At 50.9% G+C, this 20,604-nt stretch overlaps 1 protein-coding gene across 2 annotated transcripts in view; it reads left to right on the top strand.

Annotated features, from left to right (window-relative positions):
- The window catches only part of cv-2 (crossveinless 2), a 249,887-nt gene that overhangs the window by 177,984 nt on the left and 51,299 nt on the right, over window positions 1–20,604 (top strand). For both annotated transcript variants that reach the window (XM_065430950.2, XM_065430949.2), the window contains 2 exons: window positions 4,958–5,043; window positions 9,325–9,424. In XM_065430950.2, the coding sequence (XP_065287022.1) occupies window positions 4,958–5,043; window positions 9,325–9,424 (186 nt within the window). The remainder of the gene's footprint in view (window positions 1–4,957; window positions 5,044–9,324; window positions 9,425–20,604) is intronic.

The raw sequence follows: 20,604 nt of genomic DNA, 5'->3' as shown, positions 1-20,604 counted from the left end.
ATATCGGGTACTCCCCGTGGGAGGACACTATGCAATCTACGCGTCTTTTAAGGGTGACACAAATAGGTAGGAGTTGCCGGACAAGTTGAGGCATTAATTTATCATTCACTATAATGCTTACGTACGCAAGAAAGAGCGCTCTATCAAGCGGTGTTTTATCTTCTGGCATATTACGTTTGCATAAACACCCTCCAATCAATTCCTACTCGCATCAATATCAAGTGCATGTAGTGGTCGTTACGGTCCTTTCCGTGAAATCTGATCGTGCGCCAAGGTGCCGTACAGGGCTCATTAGTGTCAGCGTAACACATAGGCGTGGAAACAGCTTGATATACTCTGAATGGACCGTGCCAATGTGTCTAGAGGAGTGGCCGTGACCACGATGCACCGCGTGCTACGAATAACGCGGTCGAACTGCGCAACGGCCACAACACGCGACGCGAAAACGCATATATGCGATTCGGTGACACGCTATAGCTGCAGGTCGGTGGCGCGCTTGTAGCATGTGCAGATTCACATTGCTGGCTTATTCATTCATTTATATCTTTGTTCGTTCATTCACTTCTTCGTTTGTACAAAGTCAAAGGCGACCTTAAACTTCTTGTTCCTTGATAATTTTAAATTTCCACTATCCCTTACGGGTGTTAGAAGGTACGATTTTCTTAACATCATTCTTCGAGTCGCAGAAGTGATACACGTTCGCATGACCCGTAGCCTGAGCCATTCTAATACCGACAAGCAAAAAATAAAGAAAAAGTTAGTGATGTTTCACCTCGTGAACGGGGGTGACGCAAAGCGTATGGTTGCCATAGTGCACACGACGCTATCGGCCTTCGGTGCTCCTATAGACGCCTACGCTGTGCACGTCGCAGATAATAAATATTCAAGACAGGGCTCGTGCAGCCGTGCCATACGCAGTAGCCGCCGGAGTAGAACGCCCCGTTGTAGGCATTCGCTTACTATCTAAGTTACATAGCATGACGTCACCGCGCACAGGCAAACATGAACACATCACACTCGATGACCGCGGACACTCGCTGTCAAAAGGCTGGCGTGAGGAATTGCGGCAGCAGCAGCGAGCGAAGTGACCTTCGTGCTGTCTATCGCTTCAACGCAAACTGAGCTGCAAGAACACAGCGCACGCAAAGCTACGAGCCGTCGGCCCACCTAGACTGTGCCCCCAAAGCATGTCGCTTTCAATTGAAAGCCGGCGCGACCGCGCGTGTCCGAAATACAACGGCCCCCTTCCCTTCCCTCCCGTCCCCCGGTGCCATGCGCGCGACTGAATACGGCGCGCTTCCTCCCCTTGCTCACGCGAGATTGAGCCGCCATCGTCGGATCACCGTCCCACGCTTTCACTCGCACACACGACGTACGGCACGCGAAGACAATAGAAAGGTTTAGCTTGTCCGGTATGCAGGTAAACGCAGGCGGACGGGGCGTTGGAGCGTCGGGGCGAACGCATAAACGGGAGCCGCCTGCATGGTGCAGCCACGTGGTGGCGCAGAGCTCAAACAGACAAAAACAGCTAATATTGCCTTAACCAAGTGTATTCTACTTCGCTGCTCATGTAAATTTTCGGCACTGGCGTAATCGCGTTGCTGCCAAAAAATTTACACCCGTGGCAAAGTAAAAACACTTGGTATGTATGCATCGTAAAGAAAATCTGTAACAACTGCCAGAGGAGGTCAACCCAGCGCGCCTCCGGCCTGCCTTCCTCCTCCGCAACACTTCGACTCGTTTCTCCATCCCCACTTCGCTCAATGTTACCTCAACGCGCTTCTTCGTACTTCCCCGGGCCGCGATTCTCATCACCTCCAGGCGCCTTCCTCATTCGCTTGCTTCGCGGCTTCAGACAGACACCGCCGATTTTACGAGCTGGCCAGTTACCCTTGCGCGTAAAAAAAACTTGCCTCGAGAATTTCGCAGAAGCGAGAGCCCACAGACGCAAGCGGATCGCGTTTCCAAACGCAATTTGGCGCAACTCGGCGCGCTTGCGCAGAACGACGCGCGTCGGGTAATATGCGCGCGGTGGCCCATCCTTGCCACGTGACGCTCGCGCCTTCTCTGCCGGGGCCCAACGGTACCTGGGAGAGGGCGACAGCGTCGGGTGCTGCAGCGCGTCGTCGTCATCGTGGTCACCGCCGCCGCCGTCAGTGGGCACGAGACCAGCTGCTGCGGGAGCCGCTTGTAAACATCCTCAACTGGCGCCAGTTTCCAATTAAACGGTCGCCCCCGGACGGCGGAGCGCCGACCCATGCGCGCAGCACACGCGCAGCAGCAGACACGCGGGCTGCCCGCCGCGAGGCGATTATTGGTTGTGCAACGCTCAGCGACAGAGCTAGCGCACTTCATTAGGGCCGGGCAGGAAATCCTGCGCGCCCCTGGGCGTGCGCGCGTCCTTCTGTCGCGCGACTCGATGCGGCATCACGCGTACAACCCCGCCGAGGAACGCGCGCGCCGCCGCTGCAGCTCGCCTCGGGCCCTCCCGAGCGGTGAGTGCACAATACAATCGGCCGGTGCTCGCTTCGGTGCCTCATGAAACGGGAGGACAATCTTCCACTTGCCTTTCAATCGTGTGAACCCGCTGTGCCTGCTCAGCAGTGCTGTCCACTACGCTTCGATGCACGCTATGCCACCGCGCCACGCTCGGATACGTTACGCTGCGTTGATTGCGTTACACAGCATTTGTGTAGCGCGGCGCAACGGCAGAGATAAGCTGTAGTCAGAGACGGAGTGCGCCCCGCAGATTCGAAAGGCTGACATTGGTAAGCAGTCGACGTATCTGCCTTATGTAGTTTGCACTCATCTGCATTGAAGGTGATACGTAAATTAAAGAATTGCCAGTAGAGTTAGGTCTGGTTGCTCAGCAAAATCTTTTTTTTCTTTCTTTGTAGCACCAGAAATAAGCACGAATGATCACTGTCACTGCGGTAAGCATTCCGCGGTATTTCCTCGAAGCAAGTATAGTTCTCAAGCACGGTGCAGTACTGATAAAGATTTTTTCATTAACACATTATTCATACCGGCAGACATCATAAACCGTGTCATAATCGCTGATTAACTTTCTAGTTCGCTAGAATTCACTTAGTTTTTTTAATTAGTCCCTCAAGGGCAGATGTATCAATTCCAGACTTGAAGCCGGTCAGTATTTAAGTCATGCACGTCGACTCAGAGGACATACCGAAGCTATGTAAAACAACAGTTTCTATCAGTCTGCAAACTCGCAGCCAAATGCCATTTTCGCTGCGTCTATTATTTTCCCAGAAGGCCTTCCGTAAGCACCGAAGGACAAAGTGGTGTCACCCGCCATGATGGCATAATGGCTTTGGTGTTGCGCTGCTCAGCCCGAGGGCACGGGATCGAATCCCACCCGCGACGACCGCATTTTGATGGGGGCGAAATGCAAAAATGCCCGTGTACCGTTCATTGGGCGCATGTTAAAGAACTCCAGGTGGTCAAAATTCATTTGGAGTCCGCCACTAACACATGCCTCATAATCATACCATGATTTTGGCGCGTAAAACCTCATAATTCTTTTTTTTTAATGCGTGATCATTTCTATGCCTACCGAACGACGAAGTCCGTCCGTCCGTCCCTCCGTCCGACCTTCACGTGAGACGATCGCTTTCAAGATAGGACCCGCAGCAGCGAGCTAATTGACCTTCGCGCTGCCTCCCCAGTTCAACGCGAACCAAGCGGCGAGAACACAGCGCACACGAAGCCATCAGCACTCGGCGCACTTGTCACCATCGCAGATCGCTTTCAGGATAGGGCCCGCGCGGCCGCGCCATACGCGGCCGCCGCCGGAGTACGGTTTATCACGGTTGATAAAGGTTCACGTCGAGAGGGGGCAGCATCATCGACCACATGTATGTGCGAGGTCTACCAAACGTGACACTGTTCAATTACGTCACGTACTACAGCCCTCATCGGCCAGTGCTCATCTCCTACGAAGCAGTGGCATCATCCAAACGCACCGTCATTCAATTTGAAGATAAACAAACGCAGCAAGAAGAACCATACAAGAGACAGTGTACGTAATAAACGTTGTATATGTTTGCTTCCTTTACAATATCTCTCTGGTCATTTCATCCCACGTCCACATCCTCTAGGAGTTATCTATAACATGACTGAACATTGCTACTACTCGCCTCTTCTTCCTCGTCTCATGCTGATCTCCGTTAACGTTTCCGTGTTGCAACCGCGCTTCTTCGTTTCACGATTCTTTTGCAGTGTTTCTCGCAATTATACCACACACAGCGGCATACAACGACGAAATAGCAGACTATTGCTAGCAAATGCTGACGCATCGTTTAGATAACCCTCACAGGAGATTTGGTGCGTAATATTTAATGGTCTCGAAAACAAACTATACATATACGCTACCATGTTCAATGCAGTACAATGCAGTATGATCAGTATACACTGTCAAGGTAATATGTGATGGTATAACAAGGTAGGTACGCGAACCGGTAACACAAGTCCACATACAAAGTGAATGTTATCATAGGTTGGCTTGGGTTGGGTTTTTCCTTACGTTATTCTATGGTATGTTATCGGCCCTCGACAACCAGCTCAAGCTAGTCCAGAGAGCTGAGAAGATGGCAAGAGCCAGCGGAGCCCTGGACTATGGGCTCCGACCATTGACGATTATTCTTATTATTATTTTAATAAAAACTTTAAATAAAAATGAAAAAATATCTCACATCTTCAGTGGGCGCAGATAAGCAGCGCAAAAAAGCGCACTTACAAAAAAAAAATGAAGCAACTCAGCAGAATATCGATGCCGAAAGCGCTGGAGTTTTTCATTTATGAGTGTTTGTATTATAGTTCAACTTAGAAGTCATGTATTCGACGTTCCGAAACCGTTACTTGCTATCGAATGCAAGCACGAAATCGAGAGAAACCTGTTTTGTGTCGTGCTTGATACATCACTGCGATCTCCTCCGTGCAGGTTGCGTGGTGAACGGCAGGCAGTACGCCGAAGGAGACACCGTACCCTCGGACGAACGGGACCCCTGCGTTGTCTGCCGCTGCAAGGTACGTAATGCACGCTCCCAAATATCCCTCAAATTCATATTACGGCATCGCGATAGCCACCCGTAGCCCCCGGACTGTCCTGTCTTCGTTCCTTTGTGTCCGTCCAGATTGCGCCACGATGGCTCACCGGTATCGACCGACTATGACACTTGCGCAAACCACCTTGGCGCATATTATATGGTTACAAAGGAAAGAAAAGCGCGTATGCCTGAGATCGAACCAATGACCGTTGGTTGGATCCCAGGTATACATGCTCGGATATCCACTTTACGTTACGCTGTGTCTGTAATGAAGATTGACGGACACGATCGGCCGACTTGCAAGCTCGTAACTGTTGTTCGCAGTAAAAGCCCCTATAGTAGAGAAGAATCATATTCAAAGCATCGGAGGACAGGCTCAGGTTCTACAGGTAGTCAACCAGGAGGTCAAATACTGTGTGTGCGCGTGCGTGTTTGCATGCGTGTGTCTGCGATAAAAATGACTTAAGGTGACTCTATTGTGCATTGTTCGGGGTCGCGAGCCTGTAAGTGTTGTACAAAAATTAATAAGACCCACAGAACTGGATTCGACATTTTCCAGCATGCGCGCTTACGCCAGCGATGACCGTCGCTTGCTCCGCGCCATTTTGTGGGCTAAAAAAGCGCTGACGTACTTCACCGCAGACAGGAGGAGAGACGTGATCCGGTCCTCTCTCGCTGTTTCTCTGCGTCCACCGGGAAGTAACACAGAGAGCTGTTGGGAGCGGGCGATTATAGGATAAATAAGAGTAGGGTGGGAGAAAGAGGGGCCACGGGAGCTGCCACGTCGCGCCGCCGTGCTGAGCCCACGCCAGTTCGGCGCGCATCTTGCAGGACGCTTGCCAACGCCCACAATTAGCCACTCGCAGGACGTCTCCAGATGACATAATTGCGAGAGACTTCGGAGCTCAATTTACATTTAATGGCAGCTACTTCTCAGAATGTGTTAATACGATCGTTTCACACCCCGGAGACTTCTGTCGCGAGAAACACAAACAGATATAATAACGCAAAGCAAAAACGGAACGCGGCGTCGTCCCTATATACATACAACCGCGTATTCTCTAGCTGCCGCGAGGAGGTCCGCTCCAGGTATTTAATTAGCTGCCCACAGCGCGACGTGGGAGCACGCTGAAGCGCACCGCGTCTCGTTTCCCAAGCAGCGACGCCGTATCTCGTCGGTGTTCCAATGGTCACCGCGCGGCACCGCAAGACCCTCGCGCCTTCGCCGCTAGGCCATTCGCGTGCTCGCCAAGTGTGCAGTCGATTCTTTACCTTGCATGTCTAAAACTCAAAACCGCTCGAGTTCGGCCGCCTTTAAGCGATCATTTTATCGCTTCAATGGCCAGAATGTCCCCTGACGGTAAAGACGCGTGACGAGGGCGAGTTGGTAGGTTGCCAGAGAAGCTAAGACTTGGGCATTTGTAAATGTCGGTTGATGCTTCTGGAACGATTCACTATTTTTTTTCTAGAAGTGCCGTCATCTTCTTCCAATTATATCTAATAGTAACTGAACAAGGAGAGCTGGTACCCCGAGACCCCACGCAAAAAAAAGAAAAAAAAAGAAATTGCGGGGCGGCTTTGCTCCTTTTTCTCCCGTGTGACATGACCAAAGATTACGCTAAAAGAAGGACGAAATGTGATGTAACAAGTTCCTCACTATAGTAGCCAAAAATACGACGACAAAGGTTTCCGAAAATTCGTTCCAGAAGAGAGCCCGATATGGAGGGCATTATACCGCGTCCCCTCCGAAACTGAATTGTGCATGCTAAAAGTCTCACCAAGTCGGTTATGCTGCAGCTCCGGCGTCTCGCGACTACCCCTACAAAATAACAAAGGTTGACGCATTCAAGCAGTCCAATGCCTGCGCATCGACTGTTATATTCTCACCTCTCCAAGAGATATTATTGTCAATAACAGTCTCGAAGACTGTTACTGCCCCCTCTCCTAGTCAACCGCAAATAGGAATGTAGGATAAGGTACGAATGCTGGTATAGCTATAGTGATGCTTAAGCAAGCACATGCTTCTAGACCTTATTCAAGATGCAATAGAGGCGGTTTCGTTCATTCTTTTTTTTTCCCTTGAGAGGAGGGGGCATGCATGGCTACGATGGAGGCTTCCGCGAATGAAACACGTACCCTCAAAGCAGATCTCCCCCACACCCGAGTAATCGATTTCATGTTAAGTTGTAGTGGTTATCGTAACCATTAGAGCGCTTATAATAATGAAGCGGTTCTCGTGTGTGATTTCGCAGTTAAACACGTCGACGCTCTCTGCCAAGCCTCAGGCACTCGCGAGAAACCATCAGTCCCTGGTTTTGTTCGTTTTGTTTATCTATGCTACATATATGTATGAGAAATCTCGATATCTATGTGTACAACGCAGCCGTATAGTTTTGTGCGCTTCTTTATTCCGTGATTATTGCGCCACTAGGTATGACTTATTCAAGGGTGTCTGGAGTCACGTTCGTTCCGCATGAACTCACTCACATTTGAACGACATCATCCCTTTCACAGAGTGTCTTACAAAAGTATTTGCAGCGCTACGCACGTTGAATTAAACATACGACGCCTCTGCTGCTAGATGCACGAGGCATCACGCGCCACAGGCGATATTGCCTCTCCTTTTCACGATCTTTGTTGCATGCTAGTGAAGTGCCAAGCTTGCTTTCAAAAGAGTGGACGTTGTGAAAAGTCGTGAACAATTATAATAAACTATGCCAGACGCCAAGAGATGTGGACAAGAGAGACGAAAAAGAAAACGCTAAAAATGCGCATGTGATGCCGCCTTCATATGCATGCCCATACATATATAGTTCGTCGCTCTGAAAACAAACCCCGCTATAAAGAGCGCCATGCACGCGGTCGCAGAGCCGGGGGCAGCAAATACCCACGTGCTTGCATCGGCTTGCAACGGAAGGCGCCACGCTGCAGCTTACCGTGCTTTCGGGCGTTAGCGTGGTATAGGCCTCGCAACGTTTGCTACATAGCATGAGCTGCCTGCCAGAGCCAATTAGATGTTGTTTTTCTTTCCATCTTGGCCAACGGCACGTGAATGTTAGGTGTGACCGCGTGGCATAATATCACGTGAGGCCACTGCACGCTACTTTACGATGTACGGAATTCGAGGCAGGTGCGTCACCGCAGACCGCGCGACGTCGCGTTGCGTTCGCAGCGGCAAGTGAAGCCCACGTGTTTCCTTTCCGCCTTTCTTTCTTTCTTTCTTTCTTTCTTTCTTTCTTTCTTTCTTTCTTTCTTTCTTTCTTTCTTGTTCTTCTTTCCACTCCCGTATGGGTACGCGCGCGTGCGTGTAAGCTTGATATTTGGCCTCTTTGTGCGCGATCTGCGGGAATGAGTCGTGAGGGAACATTTATCACGGAGCACAGCGACTGGGTTGGAATTGCTCCAAGCTGGCAAGGACACTCTGTTTCTGGAACCCGAAGATTTGCTCGGGTGCACGGAATACGCGGAGGCAATTGACGCTCCCAAACCAGCGCCAGCGCGCGCGAGAGCTTTCTGCAGGTTTGTTAGCCCGGCGCTGGGCTTTGCGTTGTTCTTAGTTGCTGCGCTTTACTTTCTTCTTGCTTACGGTGCGCACATATACTCGACTTATTGACGCGAAACCGGCGTGTAAACTGGCGATTATGAATGGCAAAACTAGTGACCGGTTTAGAAACACTGCGCTGAGAACCTCTTGACTTCCACATCCCCTCCATCTGACGCTAAAAATGGCCCTTGAGCATGCGGATTACAGCATAATCATTCATTCACTAGTTAGTTGGTAATTCAGACAGTTACTTATCTCATCAGCAAGTCAGCTAGCCGGTGAGTTTGACAGTTTGGTCTGCTTTGCTCGTTTGCTAAATAATTGATGGCGTCTATAACCTTCCACAACTGTCCAGTCTACTATGAGGGGTGCCGTAGTGAAGGGATCCGGATCAATTCTCAACATCTGAAAGTTCTTTTACGTGTGTCTAGGTCAAAGTACACCGGCGTTTTTGCATCCCACGCCCTTCGTAAGGCGCTCGCCGCGACCGAGATTGGGTCCTGCGACCTCGTGGTTGAACTGAGCCGCAACTGCAGGCGTTGCGGCAAGTAAACGCGAACGAACAAACGATGAGGCCAAGTATTTTCTGAGCTTATGTGGGCCGGAAAACTGGGAAACTTCGACAGAGCCTAACTGTGTGTGTCTTAAACTGCACGTACGACTCCTATATGCTGGTCTCTTGCTGAGCACGCGCTCGCGTATATTCATTTCTCGCAGGATGGGCGCGTGACGTGCACTAAGAAGTCGTGCCCAGTGCTGCCATGCCCGCCAAGCCGAATCGCCCAGACACCGGGCACATGTTGCCCCGAGTGCCGCAGTGAGTATACACGCGCACGCACGCATAGTGCGTTTTGCGCTGTTCGTAAGCCTGCCTCCCCTGTTGCATCGCAGCAGATAAACGACGCGTCGCAGTGTAGCCGGTGGCCACTGGGCACCGAAGCTGCGGGCGCGCATTCCTTCGCACTGTGAGTTGGCCTCGCCCGCCTGTCACGAGCGCTTCGCAACAAAGGTTTCGCCCCGAGATACGCCTAAGAGCTTAGTGTGAGAGCTCTAACGGAAAACTTGACGCCACAATCTCGCGCATTTGGCGCTCACTATACACATGCTGCAGGCGAGCCTGCTGAAAGACATCATAGCAGAGAAGTACAACGGTGCCCCTTTATAACAGTACTTCTTGCTGAAAGGACACGCGGTGACTTAAAAACAGTGCCCTGGTGGCTCGCGTCAATGGTCCATGGACCCGTATTCACAAAAAAATTCTTACGCTAAAACCATTCCTAAGTACAGGTGCCAGCCAAACTAATCATGATGTCGGACATGTCATCAGAGGACATGTCATCATGATGTTGGTCATGTCATCAGTAGTTTCTACTACTTGGGGTTTCTAACATGCACCCAGAGCACTGTATACACGGGTGCTTTTCGATTCCGCACTCTTCGGAAAGTGACCACAGCGGCCGGGGTTCGAACCCTAGACCATATGCTTAGCAGCAGAATGTTACAGCCGCTGAGCCATCGCAGCGGGTGACACGGTGCTGGAAGTCGTTTTTGGGACTCGAAGCAGGAAAAAAAAAAAACTTCATAAACTGGAGTAGTGTGTCGCGCGATGTTCATGTCGTACCTAGACGTGATTGCTGGTGACATGCGCATTGTCGACATAATACCGATTGATATAAACGAAACATGTGGTAATTCACCCAATTTTACCCTTGTAGCGTCAAGTTATTCCTCTTAATAATTTCTCTTACTTGACTTAAAGGTTTTTAATGAACTCATTACCGTTTTCATTGCGGTAGAGAAGTCATGGTTTCGAGTAGAGAGAGGGAAGGGAGGAAGAAAGGAAGGAATTAATGAAATAAGAAAGGAAGGGCAGGGAGGTTAACCAAACGCGCGTCTGGTTTGGTACTCTGCACTGGGGGATGGGGGAAGGGGTACCGATTTGAAAAAAGAGACTTCAACCATGCAAATACCCTGCGGCACGCACTGGCGTTCTCTGATGGCGAATCGCTTTTATTGCGACCTCGATAAAAACGAGTTCTCCGGATGAAGCACCAGTGTCGCTCAATTTAGTTTTTTTCTGCAACAGCCTTCTCGTAGTCACGCCTGTCGGCAAAGCGACATTTTGTGCGATGAAATTGTATAATTATTCGGGGTATGAAATTTTTGAAAGCTGGCTTTAAAGAGTGGCATAAACAAAGCGTGTTTCGTGCTACCCGGTTAAGGCTGAGTTCCCTAAGATGTGTTAATTGATTGATACCACGAACGGCCCCGGCAATTTGTAGTGTACACATTGGTGCACTGTGCTGACGTTGTTTTCACAGCAAGGCCAAAAAAAAAGAAGAAATTCTAGTACCCGCACAATACTACAATAAAGGTCACATTCCTTTTAATACTGAATCGACCACGCTTTTGCGTGAGCGAGCGCGTTTATTCCTAATGCGCGCGTCGTGTTTAATCTTCGTCAGTCATGGCAGCTCAGATGGAGGCCGTCCGGCTGTCGCCCACGCGACCCACGGCCCAGTCCGGGCCTATTGGTCATTTTTCGTCGCTGGATGCACCGCGGAATCCACTTCTTCGGTCGCGAGACGTGCGCTGCCCACGCGCACTCCATTAATCACGCAGCCTTTGACGGTGTCGAGCAGTGCATGCCGAGCGCTATATGCGCCCTGCAGGGGGTCTGCACACGGCCCACAAAAAAACGCGGTCGCCAAGGAAATGAACAAACACGGCCATACAGAGCTGCGCAGGCAAAAACGAGTGGAACACAATAAGCGCGCACAACGTAAGAAGAAATAGTTCACGACAAAGCGACGGGCACGCAAGTTGTGCCACCGTGCTGAAAGTGACGTCTGTACACAGTTCCGTATAGCGAGGTATGCAAAGTACAGTTGCACGGCCTCGGCGGCAACCTCTCAATGCCCTGTGACAGGAAGTCAGAAACTACACAGCTCTTCACGCTCGCCAAGCAGGGAGCATGCTGCACACATGATAGAAGGTGGCGCTGTTGTTGCGTGTAGCGTACGTGTCTGCACATATGTAGCCGTCTGCGGCGGCACGCGTTTCGGGATATCGATATCGAAGCGCACTTTCTCGGGACATTGAATAAGTCCGCTTAGCAGATAATTTGTTTGTAACCGAGCAGAAGCTGATCGCGGCGGGGTTGCAGCGGCGGCTTTTGATATAATGAGACGAAGTACGGACCACAGTGCTAAAAAGCGCTGTCTTGGTTGCCCAGCGGAGTATCGTCAACTTATGGTGGCACGAGAATAAAAGGGGCGGGAAAAACCCAGAACAGCCTGAAGCCCGTCGTAGTAGGTGATCGTTGGACTAAAATTTCTCTCGATAACTGTAACCATAAATACATAACCACGAGCTATTTGAGGGAAGAGAATAGAGGAAGATGGGAGGGGTTTATAAGTTAGCATTGATTACTAATTAGTAGAGATGAGGGCGTTAGTCGTTTATAGTAAGATGCGAGACGCGCCAGGTGGAAGGCCTGCCAGAGCGCAGATTCGGAAGAGCTGGAAGAGCACGTGTGCATGCATGCACGCGAGCTATAGTGAATGTGACGTGTTTCGTCGGCCGTGTTGTGACGCTGGGGCGCATCGAGACTGGTGCAATTCTGTAATTGCACTTTCCAAGGTGAAACCCTTCAAGTAGGCTCACTTTTAAGGAAGCAAACTGGTTTGCCCTGAGAAAAAGGGGGTGGGTCGTTTGTGGTGACCTTGTTTAAGAGATGGCATAATCCTGCTGCGGGTGAAAAGGCGAGGGGAGAAAAAAAGAAACAAGATGGAGAGATGCGAGACGCGCACCGATTCCGAACATCGATGATAAACTGCGGCCGCGACCCCGGGCGAGTTGAGCTATAGATTCTGCGAGCGGGAGAGCTTGCTTTTCGGCCTGGACTGTCCGGATGAAGAATAGCTCAATTAGGCCAGGCTCATAGCGCTCCGTGACTCTTCGTGCAGCGCGCGTGCTTATGCTGCTGCCGAGGAATGCAGCTGCGGGAGAGAGACCCTGAAATTTCTGCATCCATATACGCTCGCTGGCAGTGACCTGCTTTTATTCCCCTGCTTATGCTTCCGGGGCGCCTGAAGTGTCGGGAACACCCGCGGCGCGAAGTGAAGATTACGCTATCATTTGCAAAATGTGGCAAGGCCGAGACGCCTGAAACGAAGCGCAGCAGCTGGGCTGCCAGGGTATTTGGCTTAACGCATATATGTGAGGTAGCAAACGTCTGCCGTTTAGAATTCAGCCATGCACCGGACGGCGAAAGGAGTGATATTACGATATGAAGAATATCGAAACAGCGAGAATAATCTTTCGGTGGAGATGCTGCATAGCCCAGGCTTTCCTTTATGTGTCTTTCTTGTCATCGTACACGCGTACACACGCACGCACGCACACTTTCTTCGCTACCTCGACTGCAGGCGTTGCTTCAACTTGACGGCATGAAGCGCATGGAAACTCGGTGCTTTAACTTTTGCGACATGAGCATATCGTGAATCTCTTTAGGTGCGTGCTATGTCGTAAATCATCGCTTGTGCTATCCTATAGTTGATTTCCTTGCGCCAAAAGTTTAGTCGACCAGAGCTCCCAAATGCCCCCTCGTCACGGCTCATGTTGGGACATCATGGGCTAAACAACGGCAACTGTTGTTCGCGTTCTACGCGCGTATACGCCCTGCACGGAAGTATACCGTACGCGTATACTTCCGCGAAGCGCCGAGCCGCCAGCGTGAAATGAGCCCATAAATACTTTCTGCGGAAGAATTGTTTCCAAAGCTGTCTTCATTGACAAATACCCGTTAAATGTGAGCCTAAACACGGCTCTTTCTGACAGACCCGTTTGTTTTCTTAAAAATGGGCGGGAGCCTCTGGCCCTCAGGCTCGTCGGTCTAGACATATAAGGGGAAAGAACCTCCATGCCCATATGTCGTAAACATCATCTTGAAGCACCGTGCCTTCCTTATTTTACTTTTTATTTCTTTTCTTTCGTTTTCCCAGTGCTACATACGCAGGGCAGTAGCACGGCGAGGCACACTAGCGTCTTACTACTTGTTGCTGGGGGTTCATACTCCTTGCGGTGGAAAAAGACGCGATGGTTTCCTGACTTGCTTGTTCGCGTCTTTTCCACCGCAAGAAGTACTAGCGCCTGGCAACTGATACCAACAACCGCATTCAATAAGCTTCCGTCACGTTTTTAGCGTACTCCAAAACGTTCCAGTTCAGTCGAAGCAGTCATCGGGCTCCGCGTCATGCCATGTCTCCTGGCGGCTATGTAGTATCACGCGATTGAAACATAACCTTCAGATGCGATTCTAGCCCTAGGAAACTGGGACACGATAATTACTTCAAAGAACAATTAAATTAGGGGGTTTTACATGCCGAAACCACGATCCGATTATGAGGCACGCTTTGGTGGGTGGGTCTCTGGATTAATTTAGACCACCTGGGGTTCTTGGACGTGCTTCTACATCTAAGCACACGAGCGTCTTTGCATTTCGCCGCCATCAAAATGTGACCACTGCAGCCGAGAACGAACCCACGACCTCGAGCCAAAACCACTAGGCTACCGCGGTAGTTGGGGAACACGGGACGAAGACACCACACCACTTCGTCTTGCGCCCCTGTTTCTAGCGCTAGTATCGCATCATGTCAAGCCAACTAGCCCAACGCTATGTGATAAAGCTCAGCATTCAAAATTTCGAGTATAAGACAGCATAAACACACTAACGGCGCCAATTAAAGGCGACGACATCTCCTAAGTACCATACAAAAATAATTTAACAAAAAAACGTATGGGAAAGTACATCTCCACATTGAAGCTGCTTTTTCTCTTCCATTCGCACAAGTATAGCTGCTACATGTGTCTTACTTCGCACTTTACCTCTGCTTGTAAATATAGCGGTTGTCCTGGTAAACGACGTACGCGTTCAGCCGCGACCCGGTAGGAAGTAGTAACGTCTTGCTGCTCGTCAAAGCGCCCAAGGCCAAATCAGCCGGCAACCAAGCTGTTGTTCCTCCGATTGTCCCATCGTAGCTGCGGGACGTCAGGCACAAGATGCAATACACCGACTGATAAGCGTATAACGCTACTTGAAAATCCCACGGACATCGGATTCGCTACGGGAGACAACGGACGGATACATTCGTCCGTTGCTTTTTATCCGTCCATTGCATCTCGCACCCAACCTTAATTTGTCCAATGCTAGCACTCAGTCCTCAGTGAACAAACTTTCTTTTGCTTTCTTTCGCTGCTGACAAAAATACGCTACTGGTTGGTCTGAACGATGCTTTTGTCGGCTGCAAAACGCCTCGGCCACTGCGCAACATTGTAAATTGTTAGACTACAACATTCAGCAGTGTCAGCGTAGATGAACTAGTCGCGTTGCCTTTGTAAATATATCATGCAGGGCCGCGATGCACTGCCAACGTATTCCAAGAGTGGAGGTTGCCGGGCAGAAGCATGGCCACTCCGACAAATAACATACAACAGTCACTCCCGGACTTCCTAAGGGAGGGATAATTCATCATATCTGCTTATTACTGCACGCCCTTCACCCTACTCAAATTTAGCCAATCACTTCGGCCATACATTACAGTACACCTCTGAAATAAAAATAATTGCAACAACATCGAAACAGGGGCACATATGCGGTTAATGCGCACGCGTCAGAGTCTGCTCTGAAGCGCCTCAGATTTTTTTGGTGACCATGAAAGGTCTGTGTGACTGCTTTGATAAAAGATACTGTAGCTACCCATCACAAGCCTCTCTAAGAATAGACTCAATTGTCGATGCACACTGGGCAAAAGTACCAGCCACCATTCCACTGCAGCGCTTTATTGGAACGAAGGAAGTTTCGTGGGCCTGTGCCCGAGACGCGCGCACACGGAGCATACGCTGCCCCGGCGGTGTTGGTCTTGGGGACCCGCTGCATCGGCGGGAGCTCTTCTTTTATTTCACGCTCACCCCGGGCGTGCCGGCCTGGTGGCACCGCAAAGAAGAAAAAAAAAAAGGCAGAACGCGGTGGCTACCGAGACGCGCAAAATGACAGCAGTTCGGCCGCTACCCGAGGAGGCGCCTGCTGCTTGTGTTGCTGCGGCTTTGCAGGGTTTTCCTTGGCAGAGGTCCTCGCGCGCGCACGGCCGCCGGGCTTGCGTCGCTGCTCGCGTGGCGTCTGCGCGTGCGGCAGACAAGCGGCGGGAGCTGCCGTCTCCTACAACAGTGTTGCAACACGCCCAAGGGCCTTGGGTCAACACCCATGGGCCAGGAGCGCGCAAATTTGTTTCAAGACTGCGCCCTGTGTTTAGTCTCAGGCGCCCGAGCAACACAAAAGCCAGGGGTCAAGAGCGCGCGCGCGCTCTCCGCCAGAAATGCTGAAAAATGCGTTGCGTCGAATTGGTAGGCAAGGGGTTGAGAGAAACAGAAAAGACGAGTAAAGCGGGAGAACGAGAAAGGTGCACCTGCTTGGCGGCCGCGATTGCCTCCTATAAATCGCCGCCGTGGGGGGGAGGGGGCACGAGCGGTCGCTGGTTTACAGCCGCGCTTTGTTTTGCGGCGCTGAGAGGGAAAAAAAAAGGAAACGAAAGTAAAAACGGTTGGAAGTGGGGTGGGCCGATAGCTCGGTGGTTTTGGCGCGTAAACATTTATTCCGAATCCTCGCCACCGGAGCCGTCGCCGGGGACCCCCCTGGCCCATTCTTTTCTGGGACGAAGATCGAGACGAACCAGAAATGACGAGGTGAGGGAAATCCGTGGCCCGCGCGCATTTCTCTCGCTATTTCTTTCTGGCTCGGTGCAGCTCGATTTTTGTTTTTCCCATCTTTCCTTACTTTTTTTCTCGCCCGTCTTCATTAAAAGAGACTGCTGGCGGGAAAGAAGAAAAAATATTTAATGAAGCGGGGAATAAATATTATGAAAGAGGGAGCTCCAGGGACGGTAGCAGGATCAAACGGCGTTTTCATTGGCCCGTCTTTCTGCCGTTTTGCGTCTGGGCCCGGCGGCGCGGGGGTCCCGGCGCGCGCGTTCGTTTAACTGGAGCACCAGACCGCGGCTTGACTGATTTACGCGCGCCGCGGGCCACGCGGGAGGAGCCCCCGGCGATTCTCTCTGCCAAGACCGGCGGCCGCAAAGCTCGCGCCGCTGCTTTTTGGCCTGGGGCCGCTGTCACTGGAAAGGCTCGTTCGCTTTCCCAGTGACGCGGCCTGCTGGATACCGCCAAGCGCTTTCGCGCTGCGATGGCTCCGTAAATTCGAGGCAGTCGGCTGCCAACGCGCTGTCGTTTGCGGCTTAATTTGGTCGGGCGCATCGCCGGAAAGCCCAACCCGAGACGCGGTAGCAAATTTTCGGCGTTATTCATAGCTCCGAAGACACCGGATGCCGCCTCTTTGAGGAAACAAACAAACAAAAAAAAAGTCATTTTCTGCTACTGCTTGCACCGTCACAGCGTGTTTGAAGGATCAGCAACAGACATCATTTGACGCTGCTGTTGCGAAATCAGCTTGGCAAGCAGGCAGGCACGCACACTATACGTGGGCGCCAAAGCCCGCCAAGCGAAATTGGCAACCCGTTTGGAGCAATTTTCGGCGCGTGCTCTTCCATCTGCCGTTCCCGTTTCCTAGTTTTGTAGTCTGTGCATAATTGCATAAAAACAAGTTTGATTGGCAATTGCAATTCTTCCGGGGAATAGTGCACATCAAGCTTATAGGCTGCCATCGCGGTCTTTTGCAAGTCCAAGATTCCATAGATGCTCCGGTGTCTTACTTCATTTGACGCGTGATTGCGAGCTGCGGGCACGAAAAAATGACTCAGCAGTAGATAACCGTTTCGTGATAGCACGATCACTAACAACAACATAATTAAGCATTACGTACGGCACACGACAAAGGCCTTTTCCAGAGATGATCAATTACCACAGTGATCTCTCAAGTAGGATGTAGTCTACTCGTGTTTAATTCTTAAGTCATACTGATGTAGCCACATGACGAGGTACATTTCTCAGAATACTGTGCGAGGAACTCCTGTGCACACCGTAATAACTATTCACGCACGCACACATAATTCCGAACGCACGCACGCACGCACGCACGAACGTACGTACTCACGCACACGTGTGCGAACTGAAATTTGGGCTAGTTTGTACGCGTATCCATGTTTGCTTTAATAAGGCAAGGAAGACGCTTGTCCTGCCGCTTACTCTTCTGTCTTTGTCTTCCTTGCGCTATTAAGGTACACACATGCATACACACACGCACACGCACGCACGCACGCACACGCACACACACACACACACACGAACTGAAATTTTGGCGAGCTTGTACGAATGCATTTTAGCCTTAATAACGCAAGGAAGACGCTTGTCCTGTTGTTCAAGGCTAGCGGTGACAGGTCTGCCTTCTTAGCAATCCCAGGAATTTTGACGGCATACACATTTACTCGGACGGTTCCACCAATTCAAACAGTTCTAACGGAGCAGTAGTTCCATCAGACGCCGTCTCTTTGCAGTTTAAATATTCGCGCTATACAACGTTGAAAGCAGCAGAACTTGCGGCTCTTCAAGGTGCACTCAAGTACGTGCTCCAACCGCCACTAAATCGTTGGGGCATTTTCTGCGATTCCAAAGCAGCCCTACAAACTCTGCTGTTTGCCCGACGTCATGGTTTACACGAACTGCTAGTTTACGAAATAAGGCACGCTCATAATCACGCGCTATAGAAAGGCCACGGCATTGTGTTTCAATGGTTGCCAAGTCACTGCGGAATTGTCGGCAACGACAGCGCAGATGAAGCTGCGCGTTCGGCTCACGAAAAACATCGGGGGGTTCCTATACCACTTTCAAGAGCTGATGCTGCGCAACAACTTCAATCACTTGCTCGCCACATCACACTTATACGATGGAATTCACCGGATTTCACCAACTCACGCCTGCGCTCTCTCGACCCTAACTTGCGACTTCGCCTGCCACTTGGACTCTCCCGTCGCGAAAAACTTTACTGTGTCGCATGTGGTAGGGCGTCGCATTTACACATTCCTATTCATTCGTAATAGGAATGGCCAACAGTGCGGCGTGCAATTTGTGCGAGTGTGATGAGACTCTAAAGCACCTTCTGTGTCACTGCCCATCCACTGACACTCAACGACGTCTTTACAAGCGAAACTCAACCTGCTAGACAATAGAGTGCTCTCAGAAGAAAAGGTCCTTGGACCATGGCCTATGCGTTCTTTGCATGCAAAAGCCCACAAAAGCCTTTCTGCTTTTTTTGAAGTACACAGGATTGTATGAACGCTTGTGACAGTGGCGATTCCTCTGCGATTGACTGTGAATGGCTGACTAGTATTTTTCTTTTCTCTCCTTATTTGTTCTTATCTGTTCTTCCTTTTTCCCCATCCCCAAGCGTAGGGTAACCAACCGGGCACATCCTTGGTTAACCTCCCTACTTTTCCCTCTTCGTTTCTCTCTCTCTCTCTTGTCCTGTCGTTTACTAATCTGTCTTCGTCTTCTTTCCGCTGTTAAGGCACACACACACGCACACGAACAGATATTTTGGCAAGCTTGTACGAATGCATGTTTGCCTTAATAACGCAAAACGCTTGTCCTCTCGTTTTCTCTTGTCTTCGTCTTCCTTCCGCTATTAAGGCCAACACACACACTGCCAGGAAGAAAAAGCAAATACGCAATCATGCGGAGAGTTTTGAAACGTAGGCGAGGGACAGACACAGCAATTCATAAGCAGGCACACATTCTGCCGTCAGTTCCCACACATGCAGGCCTAGCCAGCGTCCATGCTGCAATGCCGCATCACACGCGAGTTGCTCGCTGCGCGGTTCTTCGCCTCTGCGAGTCTGTGCGTGCGCATACTGTGTCAAGAGAGACCGCAGTTGCCGCCGTATATTGGATCGTTGCCCTTTTCGCCGAGAGGGCTGATACTCAGACAGACAAGCTTTCGCTTCCACTGCGCATTTCCTCTTTATTCGTTTGATGCTTTTCTTGTTTCGATTCCCCTTCCTCCCAGAGGTCTTCCTCTGCGCCATTTCTTCTCTTCTTTCCGCGCACGCGCTCCAAGCTCTTCTCTTCCGGGACAAATTGCGCCGCGCATTATAATACAAGCCGCGACGGGGGCCCGGGTCGTCTGGCTCAGCGCCGTTTGCATTGTTGGCTTGCCCATTGTGGGTCTCCGGCCAAACTTGCGCGCGCCTGCATTCGCTCTCTATTGGCGAAAGCACGGCCAAGCTGTGCACCAGGGCAAAGCGGGGGGGGGCAAATAAAATGCACGCGAGAGACAGGAGATTCAGGGCCCCGCCAGCACGAGCCCGTGTTTGTTTTTGGCATCACTCACATTTACAAGGAAACGTAATTTCGGAGTCAGTAGCTTTACTTCGGCTGGTGCAATCGACCAGAGGGAATCAAAATATGCGCGCCTCCGGGGATGCCGCGCTCGCGCCATTCAGACGGGCATCTCGTCTCGCCCAGCGATGTCGATACAGGCGATTTGGCTTCGCTAAATTATACGACCTGCAGTTGTTGTTGTGCTGGTAAGTCGTTCGCTGTGCGAACCGGCCGTTCGAGGCATACAGATTCAACCATAGTCGTCATGTCGGTTTCATCTGCAACGGTCTCTATATAATGCAGTCGTTGCCGTAATGGCGTGTTGCTTGATTTCACTACAGTTCAAGCGCTTCAAGCAGCGGGGATCTCGGCGGCTAACAAGCCGGGAGGGCTCGGATCCCGGAAGTATAGCCAAGTGGTTCTCCTCCAGTGCGCTGCATTTCGATGAGGTCGTTAGGCGAAGTCGCCAGTGTTGGGGCGATTTGTCGGCGAAACGCAGAATGGGGCATCGCAATGGCATTGCGCTCGGGGCTGCAGCCTCGTCTCTGTGCATATGGCTCTTTGGATCCTTGTTCTGTCTCAGCGCGCCTTGTTTATTTCTCTGTCCGTAATGTTACGTACTTGTTCTTCAGTTCGCGCCACAAGCCACGTTTTGCAGCGCTAAGATTC

This window comes from Dermacentor albipictus, chromosome 1, assembly GCF_038994185.2.
Source record: "Dermacentor albipictus isolate Rhodes 1998 colony chromosome 1, USDA_Dalb.pri_finalv2, whole genome shotgun sequence".
Lineage (NCBI taxonomy): Eukaryota > Metazoa > Arthropoda > Arachnida > Ixodida > Ixodidae > Dermacentor > Dermacentor albipictus.
The sequence above is the reverse complement of the archived record's forward strand: the minus strand, read 5'-3'. Positions and strand labels throughout refer to the sequence as shown.